The sequence below is a fragment of the Haliaeetus leucocephalus genome, unplaced genomic scaffold (genome assembly GCF_000737465.1).
Source record: "Haliaeetus leucocephalus isolate CR32 unplaced genomic scaffold, Haliaeetus_leucocephalus-4.0 Scaffold184, whole genome shotgun sequence".
Taxonomy (NCBI): Eukaryota; Metazoa; Chordata; class Aves; order Accipitriformes; family Accipitridae; genus Haliaeetus; species Haliaeetus leucocephalus.
Window position 1 is genome coordinate 9,387,916 of NW_010972620.1, and position 23,057 is coordinate 9,410,972.

General features: G+C 43.0%; 1 protein-coding gene across 1 annotated transcript in view; it reads left to right on the forward strand.

The window, feature by feature from the left end:
* Nucleotides 1–23,057, forward strand: part of NT5C2 (5'-nucleotidase, cytosolic II) — a 63,600-nt gene that overhangs the window by 236 nt on the left and 40,307 nt on the right. Inside the window, exon 2 of the mRNA XM_010564796.1 lies at nucleotides 20,649–20,769. Coding sequence (XP_010563098.1) covers nucleotides 20,669–20,769 — 101 coding nt within the window. The 5' untranslated portion in view covers nucleotides 20,649–20,668. The remainder of the gene's footprint in view (nucleotides 1–20,648; nucleotides 20,770–23,057) is intronic.

The following is a 23,057-nucleotide window of genomic DNA, read 5'->3' on the forward strand; positions in this document are numbered from 1 at the left end:
GAGGAGAGGAGAGGAGGGGAGGGGAGGGGCAGGGAGTGGAGCGGAGCGCGGGTGCCCGCCGGCGGCATTTCCCCTTCTGCCGGTGAGGGGATCCCTCGGAGGCAGCGCCCGCCGGCTCCGCCGCTTCCCCGGGGCCCGGCTGGCCCCCTTCCCCTGCCCGGCCGCCGTGCCCCGGCAGCCCCTGTTGCCTCCCCATCCCGTCCCAAGCAGGGCGGCCGCCGGGCTCCCTCAGCCCATGCCGTACGGGCCCCCTCTCCCGTCCCCGGGGCGGGGTGAACCCCCGAGCCCTTCCCGTCCCCACCGGCCCCCGAGCTGCTCCCTCCCAGCCGCAGGCTGCCCCGGCCCGGTGGCCGGCGGGGTGCGCCCCGGAGCTGCCCCCCTCTCCCCGGGGCAGGGTGGCTGTTTGGCTGCCGCCCCGGCGCGGGGAGCGCTCTCCCGCCTCTTCGCCGTCCGTCCGAGGCGCGGCGTGAGGAGAAGGAGCCCTCGGGAAGGCGTTTCTGAGGTTTGGGGCCAGCACCCACCCGGCGTGTTCTTTTCCGCCTTCCGTCCCACGTGGACGTGGAGGGGTCCCGGCGGCACCTCTCAGCCCGCAGCTTCCCCCCCCGGGGTAGCCGCCAGCCCGGCTGGGGAGGTGGTTAGAGGCGATCCTCTTCGCTGAGGAAAGCAAGCCCGATCCCGGCGCTGGGCAGAACGCTTCCCGGACAGCCTTGCATCAGGGCGAGGAGGGTTCATTGTCACTGCTCTGTTGCGTTTGAGTGGCTCTTGGCAATCCGGCCGCATCAGGCTTGAGCTGATAACCTAAAGCCGGGAGCGAGGCACCGGATAAATAAATAAATAAGGACAACGCAAAACTGCTTTGCCTGCATTTTGCTTATGCTTTTTTTTTTTTAATCCCTCCTTTTGTGCCAAAAGTAATGTTGCAAAATATATGGCGGAAACAAACCTGCACTGGTTTCTGATAGACTAGATGACTTAATAGGGCAGTACTGTTTCTCGTAGCACAGGCAGTTTTAAAAATTCCTGGAACCACTGAGATTATGAAACCCTCAAGTTTATTCCCTTGCTAGTGTTTCTAAAGGCTGCCAAGCTGGATACCAAGGATCCTCTCTGACGTGGTCTTGAGAACATTCCTCCCAAGGCATAATCACTCATGTTTTAAAAGATTATTTTTTTTTTTAGCTCTGGAAGATTTACCATTTGAACCTTAAAGGTTGCAAAATGCTTTCTAAGTAGTCACTTAGAAGCGTCCCCCTCTTACCCATCCAAATGATCCTCTGCGTCAGTTTAGAGTAACATTTTGTCACTATCTGAAATATATTGTATTGATCCATATACCTGTTTGTCACTAGTGTGTAAATCGAAAATATGAACATTTTCAGGTCCTTTCAGGTGCTATGTGGTTTTACTGAAAACCAGAAACAAAACTCAAAACTACATTTTGATCCTGTGCTGAGTTTGTAGTTCTAGCAGTGAGGAAAAACCCTGGTGTTTTACTTGTGAACCAATCAGCTTAGCTGTGGAAGTCTGTCACAGTCCTTGTCAGCCCATGTCAGCCTAAACATATTTTAGAGTAGAACTGCTATTTAAAATAATCTATTGCCATTAGTCCAGAGCCCAAAAGATCATTCAGGAACTTGCTGGTTTGATTAACAGCAGTTGGAGTTTGTTCAAGCATAGACGTAGTTTCATTATATAGTACAATACAACCTTTACTCTGTATAGCGTTATTCAAACAAATTGTATGGCAAAATGCACCACCGAATTACATTTAAAATGCTCCATTGAATTAAGTACAATCGCAGAGATAAATGGGGAGAAAAATTGTAAGAATGGGAGAAATGTTTTCAGCTGAGGTTTGAAATTAACAGCCTGTTAGTATATTTGCATCGGTAGCATTAGTGTTATATGTTGTTTCTAGGATATACGCTAGCAAAAATCAGATGCAAGCTAAAATTTTCCCAGGCAAGTTTCCAGTTTGTAGGCAATTTTTAATAACAATAATAATAGTAACACACACACCCTCTTGATTTGCTACTCCTTGTCGTATTTGATTGCTAATACAGCTCGAATTGAAACTTAATAGACCCTTCCTAAAATCACTAGAAATATTTATCCTGGACTTTTTTAACTTCCAGGGGAATGTTTGTTTTTGAGAAAACAGAAACCTTAGTGTGGTGTTTACTGGTAAACACTGCAGTATTGTACTCTTTGGGGAAACATTGAAAGGAGTGGTTTATTTCCTTTAAAAATATCCAAGTATATTATTTTTGCATCTAAAGTAAAAGGGAAGCAAGCTATTAAAATAGTGTTTAACTGATGCTTATTGAAAAAGCGTGTAGGTTTATTTGCTCACATCATACCTGTTATTTGCAGTTCAGCTTAATAAAATAATGCTTCACTTAGAAACTGATAGATGGATGCTTAGCTTGTAGCATGAGCTGTTACCTGGGGATGGTCCCAGGCTGGCTGCAGAGTAGGTTTGCGGTGCTCCAGGACAAACTGAGCTGATCTGCAACCTTTGAATCCTACAGAAATTGTAGATATTGACTCACAAGGAGGTGCAGGAATAAGGGTTGGCTGCAGCTCTGCCCTGAAAATCTTGGGCAAGAGACAGAAGCGAGGTCATGCAGTCGCACTGAGCGAACCCATTCTTTTGTAGGAATTTGAAATTAGGGAGTGCTGTGGATCTGGGTGGTTCAGTATCATGCAACCTGCTGTTGCTCAGCCACTGGTGAAAATCCTACAGAGGTCTGTGATGACCCAAAGTAAAGTTACCATGTCGAAGCTGCTTGGCCTGGGGAAGGTGGATTAATGGTCTCCAGCCAGGCTGCAGTGGAAAGTTGTCATAGGAACTGGCTTGCTGTTTGGCAGGGCTGTGCCTTGTCTTCACTCCTTTAAAAAGAACACCTCAGTAACTCATCACCTCAGGATAAGGAGTGCTCATATGCCATCCAGCGTAAACCCATGAAGAGAGCAAGGCACTTATGCTCTACCCCAAGGGAAACTGAGGACAGCGCAATAAGTCAGCAGAGGACAGCCTGAGTGATGTACCTTGGGATGAGTTCGCAGTGCCTGCTCTGCGCCGTGTCCTTGCCTCAGGGTGGCTCACGAATGCTGGGTGTCCTGATATAAAACAGCTGTGGCTTTTTTAGCAGTGAGAATAATAGGACAGAAAAGTGAACAGAATGTGCCCGGGAATGGAAGCCTCGTCTCGCTCTTTGGGATGTGTTTGGGATGAGATATGTTACCAAGTCAGCGCATGGGAATTCTTCATTTATTGTCTGTACTGTATCTAGTTTTAAAATTTTATTTATAGTGTCAGCGGCACAAATATAATTTGAAATTATATTTGAAATGGCCGTGATCTGAGTCTTCAAAAGTTGGCTATTCTGTGCTGAAGCATATCTTATTCTTTGAGTATCTTCAAAGTGCACATTCATATAAATATTTCCTGTTGTAAAACGTCTGGTTTATGCTACTAAAGAAATTATTATTATGTGTCATGGTTATGATGCTCATAGCAATGAGCTGTATTTTGCTTTTTAATCATTATGTCTCCTTAACTGGAATGGTTCCTAGAACCTTGGACTGTGTACTCTATATAGAGAGCATGTATACATGGGTTGGCTTTCTTAACACAACCACAGAGAGAATCCAGCATGTACAATAAATAGAACTTAATGTACGGTAAATAGACCTTAAGCAACATCTGGAAAAAATTGCGTAGGTATTTAAGGTAGCTGCTGTAAGCAATTGATAATCTAAACCCACCTACATAAGCATAGTCATTAAGTCCCATGCACATGTTAGCAGGGCTAAAAAGGTGCTTGGGGCACCTGCCTGTATGAAGCCATATTGGGAGAAATACATTTTTTATATGACAGCATGAGATCAAGAAGGGTCCCTGAGTAATTCAGCCCAAAACACCCCACAGCAGTCTATGTCGAATCTTACTACTACCTGAATGTGTAACAGTATATGCACCTTACTATAAGGTCAAAAGCAGATTTGCTGTTACTTCCCGGACAGTTGGGTCCCCAAACGTAGGAGTAGTGAATGGCTGTGTGCCAGCCCTCTCAGTCCTATCACTTTTTCAAGTCTGGTACAGAATGGTAGAGGCTAAACTTGTTGCTTGCTGGTGACTTTAGCTTATCATCCTCTGGGTGTGAATACCTGCTGCGGGGTTTACCAGCACAGCTAGCCCTTTTTTAGTAGTTTCGTTAGAAAGAAAGTTCTGACTGAACTGGGGCGGTTGGAAACCCCACTGTGATTATCTGCATGCTACCTTCTCTTAACACATAAGCAAGAAAATAAGTGGGTTCTTACCCTGTGCATCATACCAGCTAAAACTGCTTTAAATTCTGCAAAGGTCTGAGCCCATTCAATGTGGAGAGCAGGAGTCACAGTAATGAGATACCGACAGAAATGATGCTGGGACGTGAGCAACCTGTTGGTTTCTCTTTTGAAATTAAAGGACGTGTGGGCACAGCTTCTGTAGGTGGATGGAAGAAGAAAGGGTGGCCCAAGGAGATGTGATTCTTCTGAGATTTGAGGGTGGCTCCAAAGTGAAATAAGTTAGTAGAAACAGATGTGTGGGAACAGTGTACTCTAGTACTGCTTGTATTGTATCCATCCTGTAAATAAGAAGGCAGTTTCAGTCTCCAAAACTACCATTCTGGCTCTTTTCACCACAAGTGATTTATTTAGAAACAAAGGTTCCTTGAAGTCATTATGCGTTCCAAACTTAGCTTAATGTAGTTACAGAGTTTTCACAGCTCCCAGCTGCCTTCCAGATATTTTCGAACAAAGACTTACTATTTTGCATATATGCTTACTACAGGATGATCATTTAACCTTGCTTGGCACAATTGGTTCAGAGGAAAGGGTAAAACAGAGATTTCCTGTACGGGTTTCTGTGCGAGGCTCTGCAGTAGAGTGGTTTTCCACTGTTTACTTAAGAACAGGCCTTTGGATTAGCTGGCTTTGACCCAGGCCTTGTAGTTCTCCCTGTTAACATTGGCATAATACGTAAAACACTTAAGATACATTCTTGCTAGATTTTCAGGAAGCAAATTCTTGCTGAACCCTCCAGGAAGGTACACTTCCCCAAAATACTTTCCAACGGGGGTGGTCCAGCTTTGGCAGTCGGTGGTGGCCAGGTCTGGACTGTGGGACCTTCTGGGTGGGTTGCCCCTTGTGCGAGCTGCTGTCTTTCCCCTGGCAGTAGCTGCTGCCTGCACTGCTGCGGTAGCAACAGCTGCATCCCAGCTGTGTGCGCTAGGCTCAGGAGGAAGCGTTTAGCTGTTCAGGCAGTGTGTGCTGCTGAAATCAGTATTCCTTATCTCCTTCGGAGAATGGTAGCTGTGGGTGGGAATCAACTCATACTTTACTACTTGGACTGTGCTCCTCTTGGCATTTGCGTCAGATGTAGTGCATCTGGCCATGGCATATAACAAGAGAAACTTTCTAATTGGCTTCTAAAATAACCAAGGAAGGAAGGTAAATTCAAAAGAGAGAAGACCGATGGTTTAGCATAAAGCATACTAAAATCTCTAGACCAGCTGAATTTAGCTGGTGTTTGGGTTGGTTCAGTTGGTGATGAGTTGCACATAGGCATGCATGGTGAATAATTAGGGACATGGGGTCAGAGAAGAGCATGTGAATGTTCTGCCCTCAGAAACCCAAAGAGGTGCTGAGTGAGATTTATGCCAGTGCTTTGTAATCATAACGCAGCAATTACCAATAATAACATCTAAAAGTAAGTGCTAGTAAACAGCAGGCTGCTTAGGTAATTTTGGAAGTGAATAAATAGAACCAGTTGCAATTAAAAATAAATAATCTTTTTAATTGTTGAGTTCCTTTGCTTTCTCTGAGATACCTTTTCTTTTCCCCCAAAGGAAGAGCTAAACATGTTGGCAAAGGTATTTCAAATGTTTCTTTCTGATCTTTTCAAGTCACCTTTTTGGATATTACAAAGCAATTCCATTTCAAGACTATGCAAAGACATACATGGCCTTTGAAGTCACAGGAAAGGGCTGCAAGATTTGGTCCCGAGTGTCCTGGTTAAATCATGTAGTTTCTGCCATCCTATGCAGAGTTCACTGAGACCTTTTAAGAACAGATACCCATAATAGCTGCATAGTTGTTTCTTTTTCATTGCTTGTTCAGTTCTACTTTTATAATGTTATTCTCTGTGTGCCTTTAGGTTGGGATGAGTTCATTCCCTACAGAAAAAACTGATCAGTTGAACAAAAATTGCAGGTGCTCTGAGCACCAGTTAGCTTGAGGCTGGCTCTGGAAACTGCTCTTCCTGTTCAGTTCCTGTAGCTTTCCCATCACTGAATACAAGTGGCCGAGTGAAGCTGGAAAGAGGAATTTAACATAGAAGCAAGCCAGACTGGTAAATCATCTGTTAGTTCTGCTGTCTGGAAACTGAGGCAGGAGTCGGATTTCATTTTCCACTTCATGTCACAAGCATCAGTTGGTGCACCGGTGATGTTTAAGGGCAGGTCAGCAAGGCAGCCCCTGTTTTGAGTCTTTTGGTGTTTTGGCATGCTGCATTTCCACATCACTTCCCTTTGTTAAAAAAAGGAAAATAAAACATTGCCTAAAGGGAAATACAAACACATGAACAGGGTCTCTCTGAAGGGAGAAGTGTTCAGCAGACCTTTTCCACCTGTAATCAAAAGCAGGGCTGCAGCTGACAGGGGTGGATAGAGCTCTGCTAGGGAAGAATGATAAAAACGAGCATTTGCTACATAAAGCTGTAAGTGGTTCAAGTAAGTAGACACAAACCCCCTTTTCTCTGTTCTTCAAAACCCTTGCTCTACTCAAAAGTGTCACTGCTAAGCAGTGACTAGCATACCAGACGATCTTCTGCTAAGTCCTTTTTAGTTAATAATACGAATTGAGCCTCTAGAAGGCATTAGTTTGCCCGTACCATTAACCACTTGGTGACTGCAGACATCCTGAGCAGAATGTGTCTTGCACATATTCTGGTGTTTATTAGTGCCCTCCTTATAGTGGTGTTGAAATGGGATGATTTTATAGAGAGTGAGTATGTTAAAAAATGTCATTGCTGGAATCATCTGCAGAGATGTGTGTGATATTTTATGAGCAAATTTTATACAAATTGGAAAGAGCTTTACTTGCTGTGATCTGGGATGAAATATCCATCAATAATTTGGGGACTTTTTCACTTCTGATCCAGAGAAATAACGCTGTAGTCTTTCTAAGAGTTTGTTAAAAACACATGTGTAATCTAACCTCTCCTATTTTTTTTTCATGTGATAATAGGTTAGGTAAATTCTTAACCTCTTGTTTTACATGTATTTTAACTTCTCTTGCAATATTGCACTGGCAGTTTTATGAGCCGAGGCCAAAAAACTCTGCTTGCTAAACTTGAGCAATCAGGAGGGAACAGATGATGAAAAACTAACAATGTTTTACTCATCTACCACTCATTTTTCCTCACAGACATGTAGTGAGTAGACATTAACAAAGACAGTAATAAAAAGCACTTTCCGTCCTCATAAATCGATGTGTGCTGGTGGGGTCAAGAACAAATATTGGAAAGGTTAGGACATGTAGAGAACTGTCTTCCCTTGTTGTGACGCTCAGAGCCAGGCTGGGATTTTTTTCAGTTGCTGTTTTGAAAGCAATTAGAAGGAGGCATTTCTGTGGCTGCACAGGAGGCTTTGTGCTGGCTGGGTGCATGGTCAGCTATTTTTATAGCGGCTACTGTAGGTCAGGTAACATGCTGAAAAAGAAGTCCTTCTCTGAATCAGGGCTGTCGTACTACTCTGCTTGGGACAAACGTTTTTAAAGGTGTCTCAGAACCTAGGGGATTCAAGCTGTTCACTCACCTGCAGCAGGAGCACAAGACTGCGCTGTTGAATGAGTCTTCAAGTCTACACTGCCAAGATACTTGAGGTTCCCTGAAGAGAGAAGTCCCAGCCAGAGGGAGGGTTCAGTGTCGGAAACTCTCAGCTCTGGTTTTGGGATAACAGGGACCTGCTGACGATGCCTTCATAGTTGTTTGTTAATGTTCTCTCACCCTTCAGGCTGACAGGTTTCTTCCAGGTTACAGCTGATGAAGTAGGTCTGGCACTTCATCCATGTTCCTTCTGAGTACCATATATGCTGAGACAAGTACAGAGAGAGCGCTATGTGTGTCCTCCTCAGCTCCTGCTGGGGAACAGTCTCCTATGTCAGTAGGATTGATTTAACATATTAAAAAACAGTGAACTGAAGGGACCATGGAAAGATGACTTTGTTTTCCCCAAATAAACTTAGTGGTTTGTGTTTTGTTTGGATGAGGTAGTAAGAAGTTTCTGAAGAAAAAAAGTTGGTACAGTTGGAAAATGTTATAATCTAGGCCTTTGGTATCAATTGATAAAGCTGAGACAGTTAGGTTATCAAAGAGAAGCCAGAGACTTAGCAGAAGTTCAAAGTCATCCTAGATGTTCAGTTATTTTACAGATGAATTAAGTTACTTAAGTTGCCTAAGAAATACTGTATGAATTAGCAGACTTTTGGAAGAGCATGGGAGTACTGCAGAGAAGGTATTCATAAAATTAATTTACTTATAGAGTTTCCTTGGTTCTACACATCTGTCAAGATTAAATGAGATTTGGGGGCTGATAACATCTACATGGGGACACTATTGTGCCCTAAGGATAGATTTGTAATTTCTTTTGTAATCAGGCAGACTATAATTACTATGTTTGGCTCTGATTAAAAAAACAGGTCAGAAAAGGAATGGGTTGTGCTCTTTATGTGGAGGGGAACTTCACACTGTAAGAGCACTTCAAAACACCTACAGACTTGACGTTCCCTGTTTTTTCACCTTTGTGCTTGCTCGGTTGGTAGGTCCATGTATCTTGATTCTCATCGGCAAGGAGCTGCTGTGTGGGGCTGCTTGCTAAGAACAGTGCAGGAAAGGTTTGGGTATGCACCTTTCTGATCTCTGCGATGAGTGGTAAGCACATGTCCAACCTCTGGTTTGGGGAGAAAGGATTTCTGTGCGGCTCAGGTGAGGGGTACCTGTGGTTACTGAACTAGGAGGAACATAGAGAAAGAGATAGTTGTACTTCTGGCCTTTGTGAGCATTTCAGGAGAGTGTTAGAGCCAGCCCAGGAGTGATTTTGATGAGCTGAGCCTGGATGCAGAAGGCTCTTGCTGTTCTCACCTGAGAGGCTAGATCAGCCTCAGGGAAGGCTTCTTGGAAAAGGGATAGGTAACCATTATTAAAGACAAAAGTAGGAAGCCCATGAATTCTGTAGTAGGCTGGTATGTGTCTGGAGCCCTGTATGTTAGGATAACTGAGAATCAAGATTCTCTTAACTAAATTATTTCTGTATTTATCTTCACAGTGCCTGATATGGCTGAGGAGTACCATTATTTTATCTTGTTTATGTTTTGTGGACAAACAGCAAGTTGAAAACTGGTTGAGTTTTGCATATCAAGTCTGTGGCCTTGCTGGGTATTAAGGCTTTCTCTCCTGTGTCTGGCTTAGTTCCATAGTCCTCAACTCACCCTTCTTCTTTTGAAAAGATAGGTTTATTTGTCAATGATCTGTCTGTTATTAGTGGGTAAGATCTCAAAAGGGAGAGAGACCAATGAGCATTTGGTGAGCTTTTTCCTTAAAGAAGGTGGGAGGAGAAGGGAATGGTGCTGGAGAAGAAAACTCTTAGCAAGGAAAAAAAAGAGTTGTCGCTGGTTTTGACAGATCAGCTCTCAGAATTACCGGATCGTCTTCAGCTGTTGATCTCAGTGTTTATTTTCAGTAACTTTTTTTTTTTGAAGGAGGAGCCAGTGTTCCCCTGTTCAAGTATGCCAGCTTCTTTACTCAGCAGCACGTCCCTTGGCAAGTGTTGTGTCCAGAGCCCTGGGACTCATGCTGACTAGCCAGCTGGCTATCTGCACCTGGGCTGAGCAGGGACCGCTTTCAGCCAAGGCTGGCAGGAGATGTGAACTCATGTTTCCAGCCTACAGAGATGGTTCAGATGCTGATTCTGCTGTCCCATCTGTTTATGTAGCCCATAAACATGTAGAGAGGGCCCATCCAGCATGGAAGAGGGTTCAAGTGTCTCTAAAAAACCATCCTTATTCTTCCCTTTACCTTCAAAGATTAGAAAAAAGCCAGAATAAGCTCTCAGTATCTTTGCTTTTTCTATAAAATATTAATGAAGCAGGGATGTGATCTTCAGAGACAAGAGGGTTTTTTACCAGTAAGCACAGTCAGTAAGGAAAGCCAATAAAATGTCCTCCCTCACCTTCAGTGTTTAGAAGATAAAGAGGACTTTTGGCTGTTTGTGTTATCCAAGCTGACCCAGTCGCATGCTTTCAGAATGACTGTGCTACTGATCAGAGTTGTGCATCTCAAATACTTTGTCAGTTGCTGCCGCACTTCTGGAAAGGCCCGTTAAGTCTGTATTTGCTTCCTGAAACACAGTGGAATCTAATGAAAAGCATCATTGTTTTGCAACACTGTGACCTGCTGCCAAAAGAGCTACTGTTGTATAATCCTTAATAGCAGGTTAGAGTGGCAGTTGTTCCTTAGTTTGAAATCGGTATGTGGAAGGATGGCTTTCTAGTTCTCTCTCCGGGGATGGCATGTCTCATCTTGTCCTCTCTCTTTGGGAACTGTAACTCACAAAGAGGTGTTCAGCTATCCTGAGTTGGTAATAGATCTTTGCACAGGTTTGAATACCAAGGGTATTACTGAGGGGCGAGAAGCTGAAGGGGACAGAAGAAACTGGCAGTTTCCTTTGAGAATGGGAAGCAGTGCTCTGGCTGCTGAGTACCAGGGGTTATATTTGTCTGTTCTTGCCGGCAAGTTTATTTGTTGCTAAAGATGCTATAGATTTTTGACGTAAAAGAACAGAAGAGTTTATCTTGACTTTCCTTTCTGATTTGCAGAATTCAGTGTGTTCACTTCCATGCTGACATTTCTGCCTTTCGTGCTGTTTATGTTAACCTGCAGCTTGGCTAGCACACTGTCACGCTTCATCTTCGTAGCAATGATACTAGTATTTGCAGATATCAGTCAAACATTGAGTTCCCATTGTGGTGGGCATTTGCATCAAAGCTTACCTCCCAGTTTTCAGCTAAAGTAAATACATGGGAACTCTTAAATATTTTCTTTAGGGTGGACTGTATTACAGTAGAGGGATCAAATTCATCTCTAGTTTTTAATCTTTCAAGACCCTGTGCAACTAGAGCAATTGCTTACGGGAAAAACAGTGAGTAAAATATTTGAATTATCTTACATGTTTCTTACTGGAATTTAACAGCTGGAAACAAAAAGCAGTGAGAACATCATCTAAGCCAGGTCCATGCTTGCTGTTGGCAGGCGTTCAGTTGGACAGCAGTTTGGGAACCTCTGCAGCAGAGGTTGCTGCAGGCTGCTGAAGACCTTTTCCCAAGGAAGCTTGTTTCCCAGGGCCATTAAGGTGCACAGTTCATGTTAGTGTTGGCTCCAAAGAGCCTTTGTTTGTCCATTCACCTTCTCTCCGGGTGAAACCTCTCTCTGGAGGTTTCTTTCCAATACTGCTTGTGCCTCATCCTCTTAGTCACTGATACATTGATTTATAAGGTGAGGAAGAGTCACCTGAGGCACGATACTCAGTTTGACTGACCTGCTGTGTAGCTCAGGCTGACTTTTCTGCATTAATTCTTGACTCTGTGAAAAAAGGCTAATTGAAACATCACACCACCACCACCCCCCTTCACTTAGAGCCCTCTGGTGATAGAAGGACTACTGTAGAAATTTGTTAAGTTGTTTCATAATTAACTGTCCTCTCTGTTAATATTTTTTATGTAGATTTATTTAATTTCCAGTCATGGGCTTTTGTTCTGTCATTGCTAGACTAAGAGCCCTCCACAGTCATGCTGCTTTCCTGTACATAAATGCTTCTAGACTATTTTCAAATTACCTGCAGAGCCGCTCTCTGTAAATTGGCAATCTTCCACTCCAGCCTTACTCCCTCTCACAGCTTTATTCCTTCCTCAATATAATCAGTATCGTTCTTGAATGGGGACAGCTGGCTGAAGACAGTTTTCCAGGAGTGTTTGTAGCAGTGACAGATAGGCACATGGAGTCCTGCTTGGTAGTCTTGTACATCCCAGGATCATATTTGACCTGCAGTCACAGCATTTCGTTGAGAGCTCATGTTCACTGATTCTTCTCTGTGGCATAGCTCTTGCTCTTCTGGATCAAGTCTCACATTCCTTAAGTATGGTCGTCCTTTTTTTCTAGCAGTGGGACGATACAGGGCACACTAGACTTGGAAAAGTGGAGAACTAACATTACCTCTAACCAACTGTTTGTGTAAGAAACAGTATGTTGGAAACAACTTCATTAAAATGGTAATTCTGCAGGAAATACTGAGAAGCATGAGCTATATGGAAACTAGAAAATATGTTAATTAGCTCACTGGACAATTTGTGGTTCCCATTTCAAGGCAGTAAACTCAGTTACAAATAAATGAGAATGGATGGTCTCATGGTACTCAGAGAGGGTCAGATTTGAGGTTTGCTCTTCACAGAGTTGCACTGTGGAATTCATAGTTTTCCAGATTCCTTTCTAACCGTCCATAAAATTGATGATGATTAAATAATGCTTAAAATGTTTTAAATAAAATTTAATAATGTTTTAAATAACAAAGTGCTCTTTGGAGTTCCTCAATGAATAGAACTCCTTGGATGAAAAATGGGTGGTCACCCGAAGAAACTCCAAATTTATCGTGTCTGTGGGTTTTAGTGCGTCTAATGCATTTGGGTGCTGGATTATTGCTGGAGCTCTAGGCACTGTGCAGCCACTCTGTGGATATGGTTGCCAGTAGAAATAGTCTGATTAAAAAATCCATGTAAAATAAGCAGGGTTTTGTTAAATATATTTTACAACTTATTTGATATATAGCCATTACTTTAGCACCTGGCTTTACAACAGAGAAGATTCAGCCTGAAATTAAATCAAATCCTATAATAAGCCACATGAATAGCATTCTCCTTTCTAATACCTTACCCATTCAGAAATAACCCATGAGTTACCATCATCTATCAGTCAGACCATACTTAAATAAAGGTATGACTGGGAATGCTTTACCAATTTCATTAAAAGCACCCTTTTGGAAAAAGGAGCTTCACTGATGTCAGCACTGCAGTGGTGCCCAAGAGAAACAGCTACCCCCTTCCTTCGGGAGGACTCAAAGCCAGTGTCGGAGATTGCAAGCTTGGCGGTGGGAGGTTAGTACAATCCATGGAGCAAGAAGAGTGTTATCAATCTAATGTAATCCAGTGAGTCTTTGTACTGCAAGTGGGATCTACTGTAAGCTCAAAACATGTGTCTGTGGTTAATCTTAACAGGCTCTTAACAGCAGGTCTCTACCTCTTTAATACCCTGTAATGGGCATACAGAATCTTCCTGCTTAAAGCCAACCTCAAGTATTATCATGAGCTGAGAGTAAGCTTTGAAGTGTCTCTTGGAAGTAATTTAATATTCTAATAGGAAGATCGTATTTTGTCCTTCCTGCCGTCATGAACCTGAAACCTTGCTGTCAGAGAGGTGGCCACCCAGAAGTGGAAGTTCTTCAATTGAAGAACTTAACTTTAGGCACAAGGAGAAGAAAAAAAAAAGTCAATTTTCTGCTTTAGATCATTTACAAGCTTCACTGCTTATATTTGGAAACTGTGGGCTTTCCAGTGTTGCCAGAGATCTCAAGTCATGGACATACTAATTTTCCAAAAGTGTCACTAATTGAAAACACCTTTCGGAAACAATTTGCCATTGGCTATTAAGCAGAAACGTTGGCAGTAAAACACAGAGTGGTTTGAATTGTCATCCCAGGGTTGTGGGGGAGAGGGAGGGAACTATGTGAACTAACAGAGCTGGTGTGTAAGGCTGCAATTCAGAACAAAACTGGAACATCGTTCGGCATCCTGCGGCTTGGAGCGAGTCAGAAGCCTACTGCTTTGGGGCTTTTGTTGTGCGTAAGTACAGGTAGTTCTCAGTCTTCAAGAATCTGTAGACGTGATCTAGATACCTAGTATAACTGATACCTTCACCAAGACTGATTATATTTTTGTCTTCTAATTCTTCATTAACTGAATTCAGTGTTGTGATTTGCAGTGCATGTCCTAGCTGTGCCATCAGGTAAAGCTGACATAGCCTAAAATATATGCAGCTAATTATTTTAGGATTCTTGGGGAGACTTCACCAGACTGGCTGGTTAAAGGTGTTCATCTCTGTGTATTGTTTAACATTCTCGTTCGTAGCAAATTGAGTGGGATATGCTTTGTTATCATCGAGGGTTTAACAGACTAGCATCGTTTTTTTAAAATGCAAACTAGAGACATTTCTTGAAGAATTCTACTCCTTCTGCATTGTTCTTCATCTCTGTTCAGTAGTGCCTCTGCTCTCTTGCAAGGATTTCTTAGAAAATCTTTTTATTGTCCTTAGATTTCCAAAAGTGGGACCTCCACCAAGTTTTGCAAGTTGGTGTATCGCAAGACTTTTTTTCTTTTTTACATTGTACTGGTAGGAGGTCAAGGAGCAGTTTGTTCTGTTTTCCTGTGTGTTTTGATGGTACTCCTGGATTCTGTGGTCATACTGACTTCTGTACATCTGGGACCTGTAGTTCTGAGTTATCAGGAACATTAAAATGTGGACTGGGGAGTCCCCCACCCATTTTCTCTGCACTGTTCTTCCCAAGCAGAGCGTGAGCAGAGATTTCAGTATTTAGCTCACATGAATAGTTCTCCTGGGATTCAGAGATGCCACTTAACAGACTCTTTTTCTCATTAGTTGGCATTTTTGGTTCTAGAAATTCTATGTTACCTTGCCTTCTAGCAGTCCCAAGGTGTCTCATCTTTGTCTCGTCTGTCACATCCCTTCACTGAGTTTGTGACACACAGTTTGGGTTCGTGGCGTGTTTGAGGGCTCTACCCTCCTGGACACTGCTGGTGGGGCCTCCGGCTGCTCAGCTAGTCCCCAGCTGAGTTCAGTCACCCCTTGGCTGAGGAGGGAGCCTGCACAGAAAGGATTGTTCCAGGGACGTAGCCATTGAAGGGCTGGCATGTTAGGGAAAGGGGAGTAACGATTGGTATTTATACGCTAGACTCATTCATTGTCTTTGCAGAGAGCTTCAGTGTGGGCATGGTGGGTGTGATCAAGCACAGTGCCTGACTGGCGGTGTTGAAGAGGAGACTGAAATAGTTGCATGGCAAACAAGTAAATAGGCTGGGAATGTGGGTGCAACATGGGAGAGCCAGGGCTCAACGCAGGGTTTGACTCCTGCAAGGAACAGAAGTCAGGCATGTTTAGAAATGTGTAGAGATTTGAGCTTGCTGAGGGTGTATCGGTGTAGGCATTATTCCTACTGTGCAGTTTCAAGCAGGGCACATATATCAGAGCATGCTTGTATTTACGAAGCTGGCAACATTAAGTATGAAATTATATTTAATATACTTTTTAGCTGACCTTTTGGTGTCTGCCAGTTGATGCTAAGTATTGAAATTTGAATTTGTGTTAAAGTATACTGCACAAGGAAGATACGTTGCATCTCTGTGATTCATCGTGACAGCGGTAGGAACTCAGACTGGTTTTTAGCACAGAGACTGGGGAATTAGGACTTCTGCATTTGGTTCCCACTTGCTCTCTGTTACTACCTTCTCTGTGCCCCGCTATCCTTAGCTGACAAAACGGGGACAGCACCTTTTGCTGCCCCTAAATGTATTATGTGAATGAGAGTCGGTGGAGTGCTTTGGGATCGCAGGTGTAAGAACTGCCCTTCTGGGTGAGGCTGGGAGCGTGCCCAGCCCTGATCACACAGTGGCAGTAGATACTATTGAGGGGGATGACACAGTCCTGGCCACTTTCTGCAGTCCATCCCAGGATGTCAGATGCTCCAGAGGATCAAAACATATGATGCTAACCTGAGTGGATTTCACCTCCTCTGATGCTAGCTGTCCCAAGCGTCTAGCCTAAGCTAGGTGCAAGCTACTTCTGTTCTCGGTGGAGGGAGACGGACCCTCCTGGAAAGTGAGTCACTCTCTTTTCTTAGCCACCCTTACATGGACAGTCAACTCAGCTGCAGAAAAAACTGCTTTTCCCCTCCCCTGCCCTGTTCGTGAAGCCATGCCATGACTTGGACCAGGAATGTGAAACGAGTCTTGAACAAGCCAACCTCAATGCTGCTCCCTTTGCTTTTTCCCTCTCTCAGGATTTTAACGTGGTTCACTCCTCCCTTGCTGAGACCCCACAAAGCCCTTTGAGATGGAGCAGCATTGCAGTAGAGCAGTAGGAACTGCTCTAGCCTTGGCAAGGGCACCACAAGACTTGTCTGCACACCCACAGCCTCTGACTAGACGCAAAGCTTTTAAGTAGCTAACGTTAGGTGTGATGATTTTTCTCTCTATTCGCTTTCCGCTGTGCATGTACGTGTGTGGGTCGTACTGACAAGGCATTAATGATTCTTGAAGCAGAACGTGTGAGAAGAGGCAGATGTAGTGCATGGCAAATCAGTGTGAGTACGCTACAACCTTGGGATTGGTTAGTGATGCTTTTGTTTTCTGCTATATAAGCTCTCGGAGAATGTCCTGGAAAAAGTGGGATTGTTACTGCTATTTTGTTCATCTCTACATTTTAGCGTGTGTGCCTCTGATTTGGCATCGCATCATCGAAGTGTTAAAACAAACTCAGAAAAAAATACAGGCAGTGCATTTAACCTGAACACATCAAGTATCATCAGGTGCAGAAATTTCTAACTATTTGTTGGCCAAAAAAGATAAGAAAAATAACAGTAAAACTTGAAGGGGAATGCTTCTGGACATGTTATTTTACATGTGTAAGTACTTGAAAAAAAAAAAACCATTATAGATAATACTTGAAATCAGCCAAAATCTGACAAAAGAAGCAAATGGACTTATTTCAAAATAATGTGCTAAAAATCTCATGTTCTTTTGGATCAAAGCATATGTGCTAGATAGTAGCTCTGTATCAAAGCTTTGAAGCTGACATTTTAAATACTTTTTCAAAATGAACCCTGTACCATAAATGCTATCAGATGCTTAATTAAGACTCCACTAGCAAGGAGCATGTTTGCAGTAAATTATGGGGAGGTGTTCTGACATGCTTTATCTGTATAAAGATTTCTATTTTTATGTGAACCTATTTATAGATTATTGATTTCAAAAATAGATTTGTAACTAAAGAAAGATGCATCGTATTTCAGTTGCTCGGAGTCAAGAATTTTGCCTGGCTGGCTGCCTGCTCTCTTAGATGTTTATTCCAGTGGCTTACAAGTGTATGGAGTGATTCAGTCCTTCTTATTTTTCTCTCTCTATTTGGAAGAAGGAATTTGTATTCAGGGATCAGGTCCCATGTCTCTCACCCACGCAGGTAGGCTGATTTTTACACCTTTGAAGCATCGGAACAATTTCATTGAAGTCCATGAGACTTTTTGGATGAGCAAGACTTTTGGGTGGGGAACATCCATCACAGTATCTTTTGTTGTTACTGTTTTATTTCAGAGCAGTAAGCTATTGTCACAGTGCCCGTGGAGTCTGCTAAGCTGTAAGAGTGCCTCTGAGTTCATGTAATACAAAACTTCAGCATAAGATGTTTTTATTTTATGCTGGGTGAACATTAAAAGAAAGATTTTAATAAATAAATCAGGGCAAAGCCTGAAGGTAGCTGTAATATCTTTTATTAGAGCAACCGATAGAGTTTGAAAACTTAGACAAGCTTGTGTGCTCAAGAGCTTGTCTATTTTTTCCAGCCATACCAGTTGGTCTAATAAAAGATATTGCCTCTGTCTACAGACCTTGTCCTGCCTGTGAACTCTGTTCATCACAGCTACAGCAAAATACTGCTGGATCATTAAAATAATTCAGGCCTTTCTTGCTTAATTATGGAAACTCAGATTTTTGTGGTTTCCTCAAGTCTCAGCTTTTTGAATCCCAGCACACACGAAATGATGCTGCCTCGTTTCTCCTGTAGAGGAGGGTTTCATCATATAGGAGCTCAAACTGCTTCACCGATTCCTCATTTTAGAAAGGATGTTATTAAAGATAGCCTGCTAAAATTCTTCTGCCATCTGGATTTTAGGGTATTTTGTAGGATACTACTGATGAACTGTCAGATGTTTGTCATGGATGGCCTTTGGGAGCAGTCCTATCCTAGTACCCGTGTCAGCATCTCTGATGTGGTGTGATGGTGATGGGAAGCAGATGAAGTGGGAAGAAGAGGCTGGCAGAACGGAAAAGTCCCTGGGTTTGGCTGTGGGTGTAAATCTTTGAATCTTGCTATGTGTCTGGCTGGGTTAGCAGAATAGTGCAGCCCTTCTAAATGGCAGGAAGCTTGGATTTGGACTTGTTTCAGCTGGAAGACCTAGACCCAGAGCTGTCTAAAAGTCGTAAGACCAGCCATGCAACAGTTTTTTCAGAGCTATTTAACATGCCTTTTAGAGGCCTTAGATGTATATGTCTTTTGGATCTGAATCTGTAGCTTTAGGTTAGTAGCATTAAAATAGCTCCAGGTAAGACCAAGGTGGTGATGATCTGGACCATCTTGAAATATCCATGGGGTAGATGCTTTTCCACCCTCTGGGGACACAAGCCCTTTCTGTAGTCTGCAGTCGTGGGGTCGTACCAGATGCCTCAGTGTGCTGCCTGTCTCTCGGCTGCTGACCTGCAGTCTGTCCCTCCTGCACAGGCACCGCTCCTCTCCCGAGGACTGCTGCAGCCCTTGCTGCCTGTAAGGGGTGTTGCTGCAGGCAGTGCCCTGCCTTTGAAGTGGAACAGGTTGATGCTTGCGGGCTGTTTAGTTCTGTGCCCTGTGCTGCCTTCCATCTGCCTTTGGGCACGGCTTAAATAGCTGGTAATTACTTGTAAGCCCTTGGTGGCCGGGGCCTGGGCTATTTTGGAAGCTGCTTCTCCCTGCATGCCCTGTTGTGGAAGTTGTGGCTGGCTAGAATGGCCCGTCGCCCTCTCGCTGCGGTGACCTCCTCTCCTGGGTGTGTTGCAGGGAATTCGGGGGGGGGGAGAGCTCTCAGCTCTGGCATGCGGTCCCTTGGGCTGCTTGCCAGAGCCTAAATTTGGTGACCTTTAGGATGTGGCAGAAGATGCATTTGTAAACCTTGGTTATAGTAACTGGGAGACAAGCAGAGAATGCTGGAGGAGGGAGGAACATATTTTTTACAGGCAGGCTGTTTGCTGTCTGTTTGGTTTTTTATGAGCAGCAACTAGCAGGTAAATAGACGTAACAAATGCTGTGACAATTGCAACTGTTGCTCTTTAATAAAATTTAAAACTAAAAAAATTATACAGGTTTCCTCCAGGAGAGCGAGCATGCGTGTGACCGCCAAAAGCGCTGTGACTTCTAACGCTGGTTTGGACACTTGCTCTACTCTCTACTTTGCTGAAGAAAATCTAGTTTCCCTTCTGTAAAATGAGGGCAGTCATATTTTAAGGTGTCTAGAAATGGTTGCTGTATCATTACCCATGTAGCTTGTGGGTGGTTTTGTTTCTTTTAAGCAAGAGCAAACAAGCCAAACTTTGAGGTCCAGTAGTTGTGTGGGTTACACAAGACTGTGGTTTCATGTTATACCTAATTTGGTATAACTGTGGGATGTGTCTCCCACCCCATTCTTTGCACCTGCTCTAATGACAGCGCTGTGGCAGGTTAAGCTGGGTTCAGCCTGCCGACCAGCGGAGAACCACCCAATTTTTGTTTCCTTTTGGTTGGTTAGTTTTGATGGGTGAGGACTTGGACCGGTGAGCTGAACTGACTCACTGTGGGGCTGCTTCATCATCCCACCTGGTGCCAGGGATGCAGCAGGACATGCGTCTGGCTGGAGGAGGGGGTGAGCAGGATTGCCCCAGTGTGCTAGTAACAACTGGGAAAGGTACCCCTGTTTCCTCACTGCAGGGCCTTCCTGACGAGAAGGACTGTCCAGTGGTTTGGTTTTGACAACCAGTACTTGTGAAGTGGTGCAGATGTTTGTGAAGATCTGCTGGTGAATATTTGCATTGCTAGTGTTACAGGTTTGCAGTGTGTTCTTGCTTTGTCTGAATGTGGCTGACCTGCAGAGGACAAAAGATCATCTTTCTACTTTCCTTCCAATTATTTCTGCTAATTTAGCATCAGTTTGAAGCTTTGTCTTTGCTTAGAGATCAAATGGCCAGAGACAAGGCTGTTTATTTTTACTGTGTGGTAAAAGTGGCAAGGTCAGTCCCACTGGTGTTTGTAGGGCTTGCCCTGCCTAATTTATCTTGTATATAAAGGGTAGGTTTTGCATCACCTATAGCTAGTGCATATTAGTAACTCTAGGATCAAAAAATACCCCTTTTCAGCAATGAAAGCAAGGTCTCCATTTCTAAATGCATTTTCACCACAATAGATAGGAATGCCTTTGCAGTTCCAGCCATGTGGAAAAGCCTTCCCAGCTCTCTGTTTTAACACCCTATCTCATCAAACATCTCCAAGGAAAGCATCTTACTTGACCTGCAAACTCAGATCATGCCACCGGGTACTTTGCAAGACTTCCTGAGTGGCATTGCATCTCTTCGTACCAGGAAACAGGCAATTTTCTGGTGAAACAAACCATGAACTTAAGCACGCTTTTCTCATCTGCCTCTTTCAGAAATAAATAAGCATTTGAAGATGACAACCTCATGGAGCGACCGACTCCAGAATGCAGCAGATCTCCCTGCAAACATGGATGGGCATGCTCTGAAAAAGTACCGTCGGGAAGCCTATCACCGGTAAGTCATTCATGTAACCCCAAAACTAAAGTGCTGAGACAGAGGGAAATAAACTAAGCATAAACCCCACATTTCTTGTTTTTCACTTGTTGGTGAAACAGAAAGGTCGTTCTCACCTTCCTTGTGGAAGTGTTAGTAGAAGAGAACTTAGAAGATAGCACAGTATTGGCCTGCAGGAGTTTACAAACAGTAGAGTTGAAATACATGCACTAGAGCAAGTGAGGGTATGCTTTCTTAGTGCAGTTGAAATATTAATCAAAGTTAGATTTTCAGATAGAAGCTTTCAAGTCAAGACATATTCAGTGGCAAAAGTGTTATAGTAATTATTGCAGTGCACACTGGGAGAGCATAGCCTTAGACACTGGAATGCATAAATACGAATAAGGAGGAAATCAAATGGGATCGGAAATTAAGTGTTCGAGAATTATATCTAGCATGATTAATTGTGTGCACCACAGGAGCATGTAGAAGCACTGGGCAAGATCTCAGCCTCCTTTTCTGTGGTAGGTGTGCCTAAAATCATCTTTGCTGTAAAACAATTACAGTCTAAATAAACAAGATAGAGTATAGAATAAAATAAATGTTATTATGCTCATTTTATAGTTTGGGAATCAAAGTACAGACACTAGATTGTTTTCAGAAGATCACATTCGAGGTTTGGTTGAGCCAAGAATTTAGCCCACAGCTCCCAAGGTTCCAGGCGTAAAGCATAAAAGATGGATGCAGTCTGTATCCTTATCAGATGTCTGGACCGTTACGGAGTTAAAAACAACAGCATCGAGTAATTGTCAGTATTCTGTCTGTGGGAGGCATATCTTCAAAGTTTAGCTTGTTTAATTTGAGAAGTCATGCAGCATGATGATCAGAGTATATTCAGCAGGAGTTGGGGAGACGTATGTGTGATATAGAAACAGAAAAAGAAGTCAAGTTTCCCAACCTCAGGCTTAAATGCCATGTTGCATTTGTGATTCATATATGGTGGTATTTCTGAGGAAGTGTGTTTTGGAAGTGTTAGATATCTTTTGATTCTCCAAATGGAATCTAATTAGAGAAAAACGCCTTAGCATCATATGATAGGCCAGGTTGTGCAAGTTGCAGTGTCTAAGGCTAAGTAATGGATCCTGTGATGCATTTCTGAAGCTTTCCAATTTCCAGTGAATATGTTTGGGCACATGTCTTAAGTGGTGGCATTATTTGAGTCTCTCTGTGTCAGCTGGTTTGTCAGATATGGAAATGTCTAATGAATGTAACTATATATAGCATGTAAAAAGAGAGGGATTTTATACCATTCCCTGGCAAAAAATCTTCACCTTGTTGAACTCATTGACAGGGTTTACCTTTGTGTCATAATTTTACATGACTTTAGTTGTGTTACTCCTGATTTAAACAGATGGAAATGAAGTCAAAGTTAGGCCTATTTTTTTTTCTCTAAATATTTCCTCAACATTTGTTATGGTTAGGTGCTGACAGTCTGCTAAGTGTTGTACAAGATCCAAAGGAAGCAGTACTTGTCCTTAAGAGCTCACACATTCAAGTCCTCATCATGTTTACTCTTACTGAAGTAAGAAATCTTTACTTTCAGAAAGAATTTCCTTATGGAAGATGAGAGTGAACTCATAAAGGAGGGTTCCCCACTAGGAACTGGGATCTGGTAGTCCAAAATTAGTCTGTGGTACAGTTTAAGTACCCCTTTTTAGAATCTAGAAATGTCTTATTCAAAACATACTGAACAGAAATGTTGCTAGCACTTCAGATTTTCATGGAAAGCACAACACTGGAAATACATTAAGGGGAGGCACGTTTTTGTTTTGAAATTACTATCCTCTCTTAAAAAGAGAGAGGGAGGGAGGGAATGGGAGAGAGGGAGGGAACAGGAGAGAATGAGAGAACCTAATGCCAAGACTGTAGTATAAATCTGTGCTATTAATGGCTTTGGTGTACCAGTTTCATGGGAGTTATTTTGATAATCCAGTATTGTAAGAATCTGAAACAACCTCATTCCAGAAGTAGTGTTGTCAGATTTCTATTTCTGGTATTTTTTGTGATCTTAGTGTTAACAGATGTGATGTTACTTAAAAGAAAAGTGCAGACTTAACAGGATAAAGTAGGATTGAATTTATTTCCCTTGTTTTATGTTATATTTTTTAGTATGTTAATAATTGTTCAGATGTAGAATATGCGTGCTGGTCACTGCCATCAGTTCTAGGTTGTAAATTTGTTTCAGTGAGGTCCAAGTATGCTCTGACTCCTGGATATTGATGAAGCACTGTCAGTTTTATGAAAAAGAG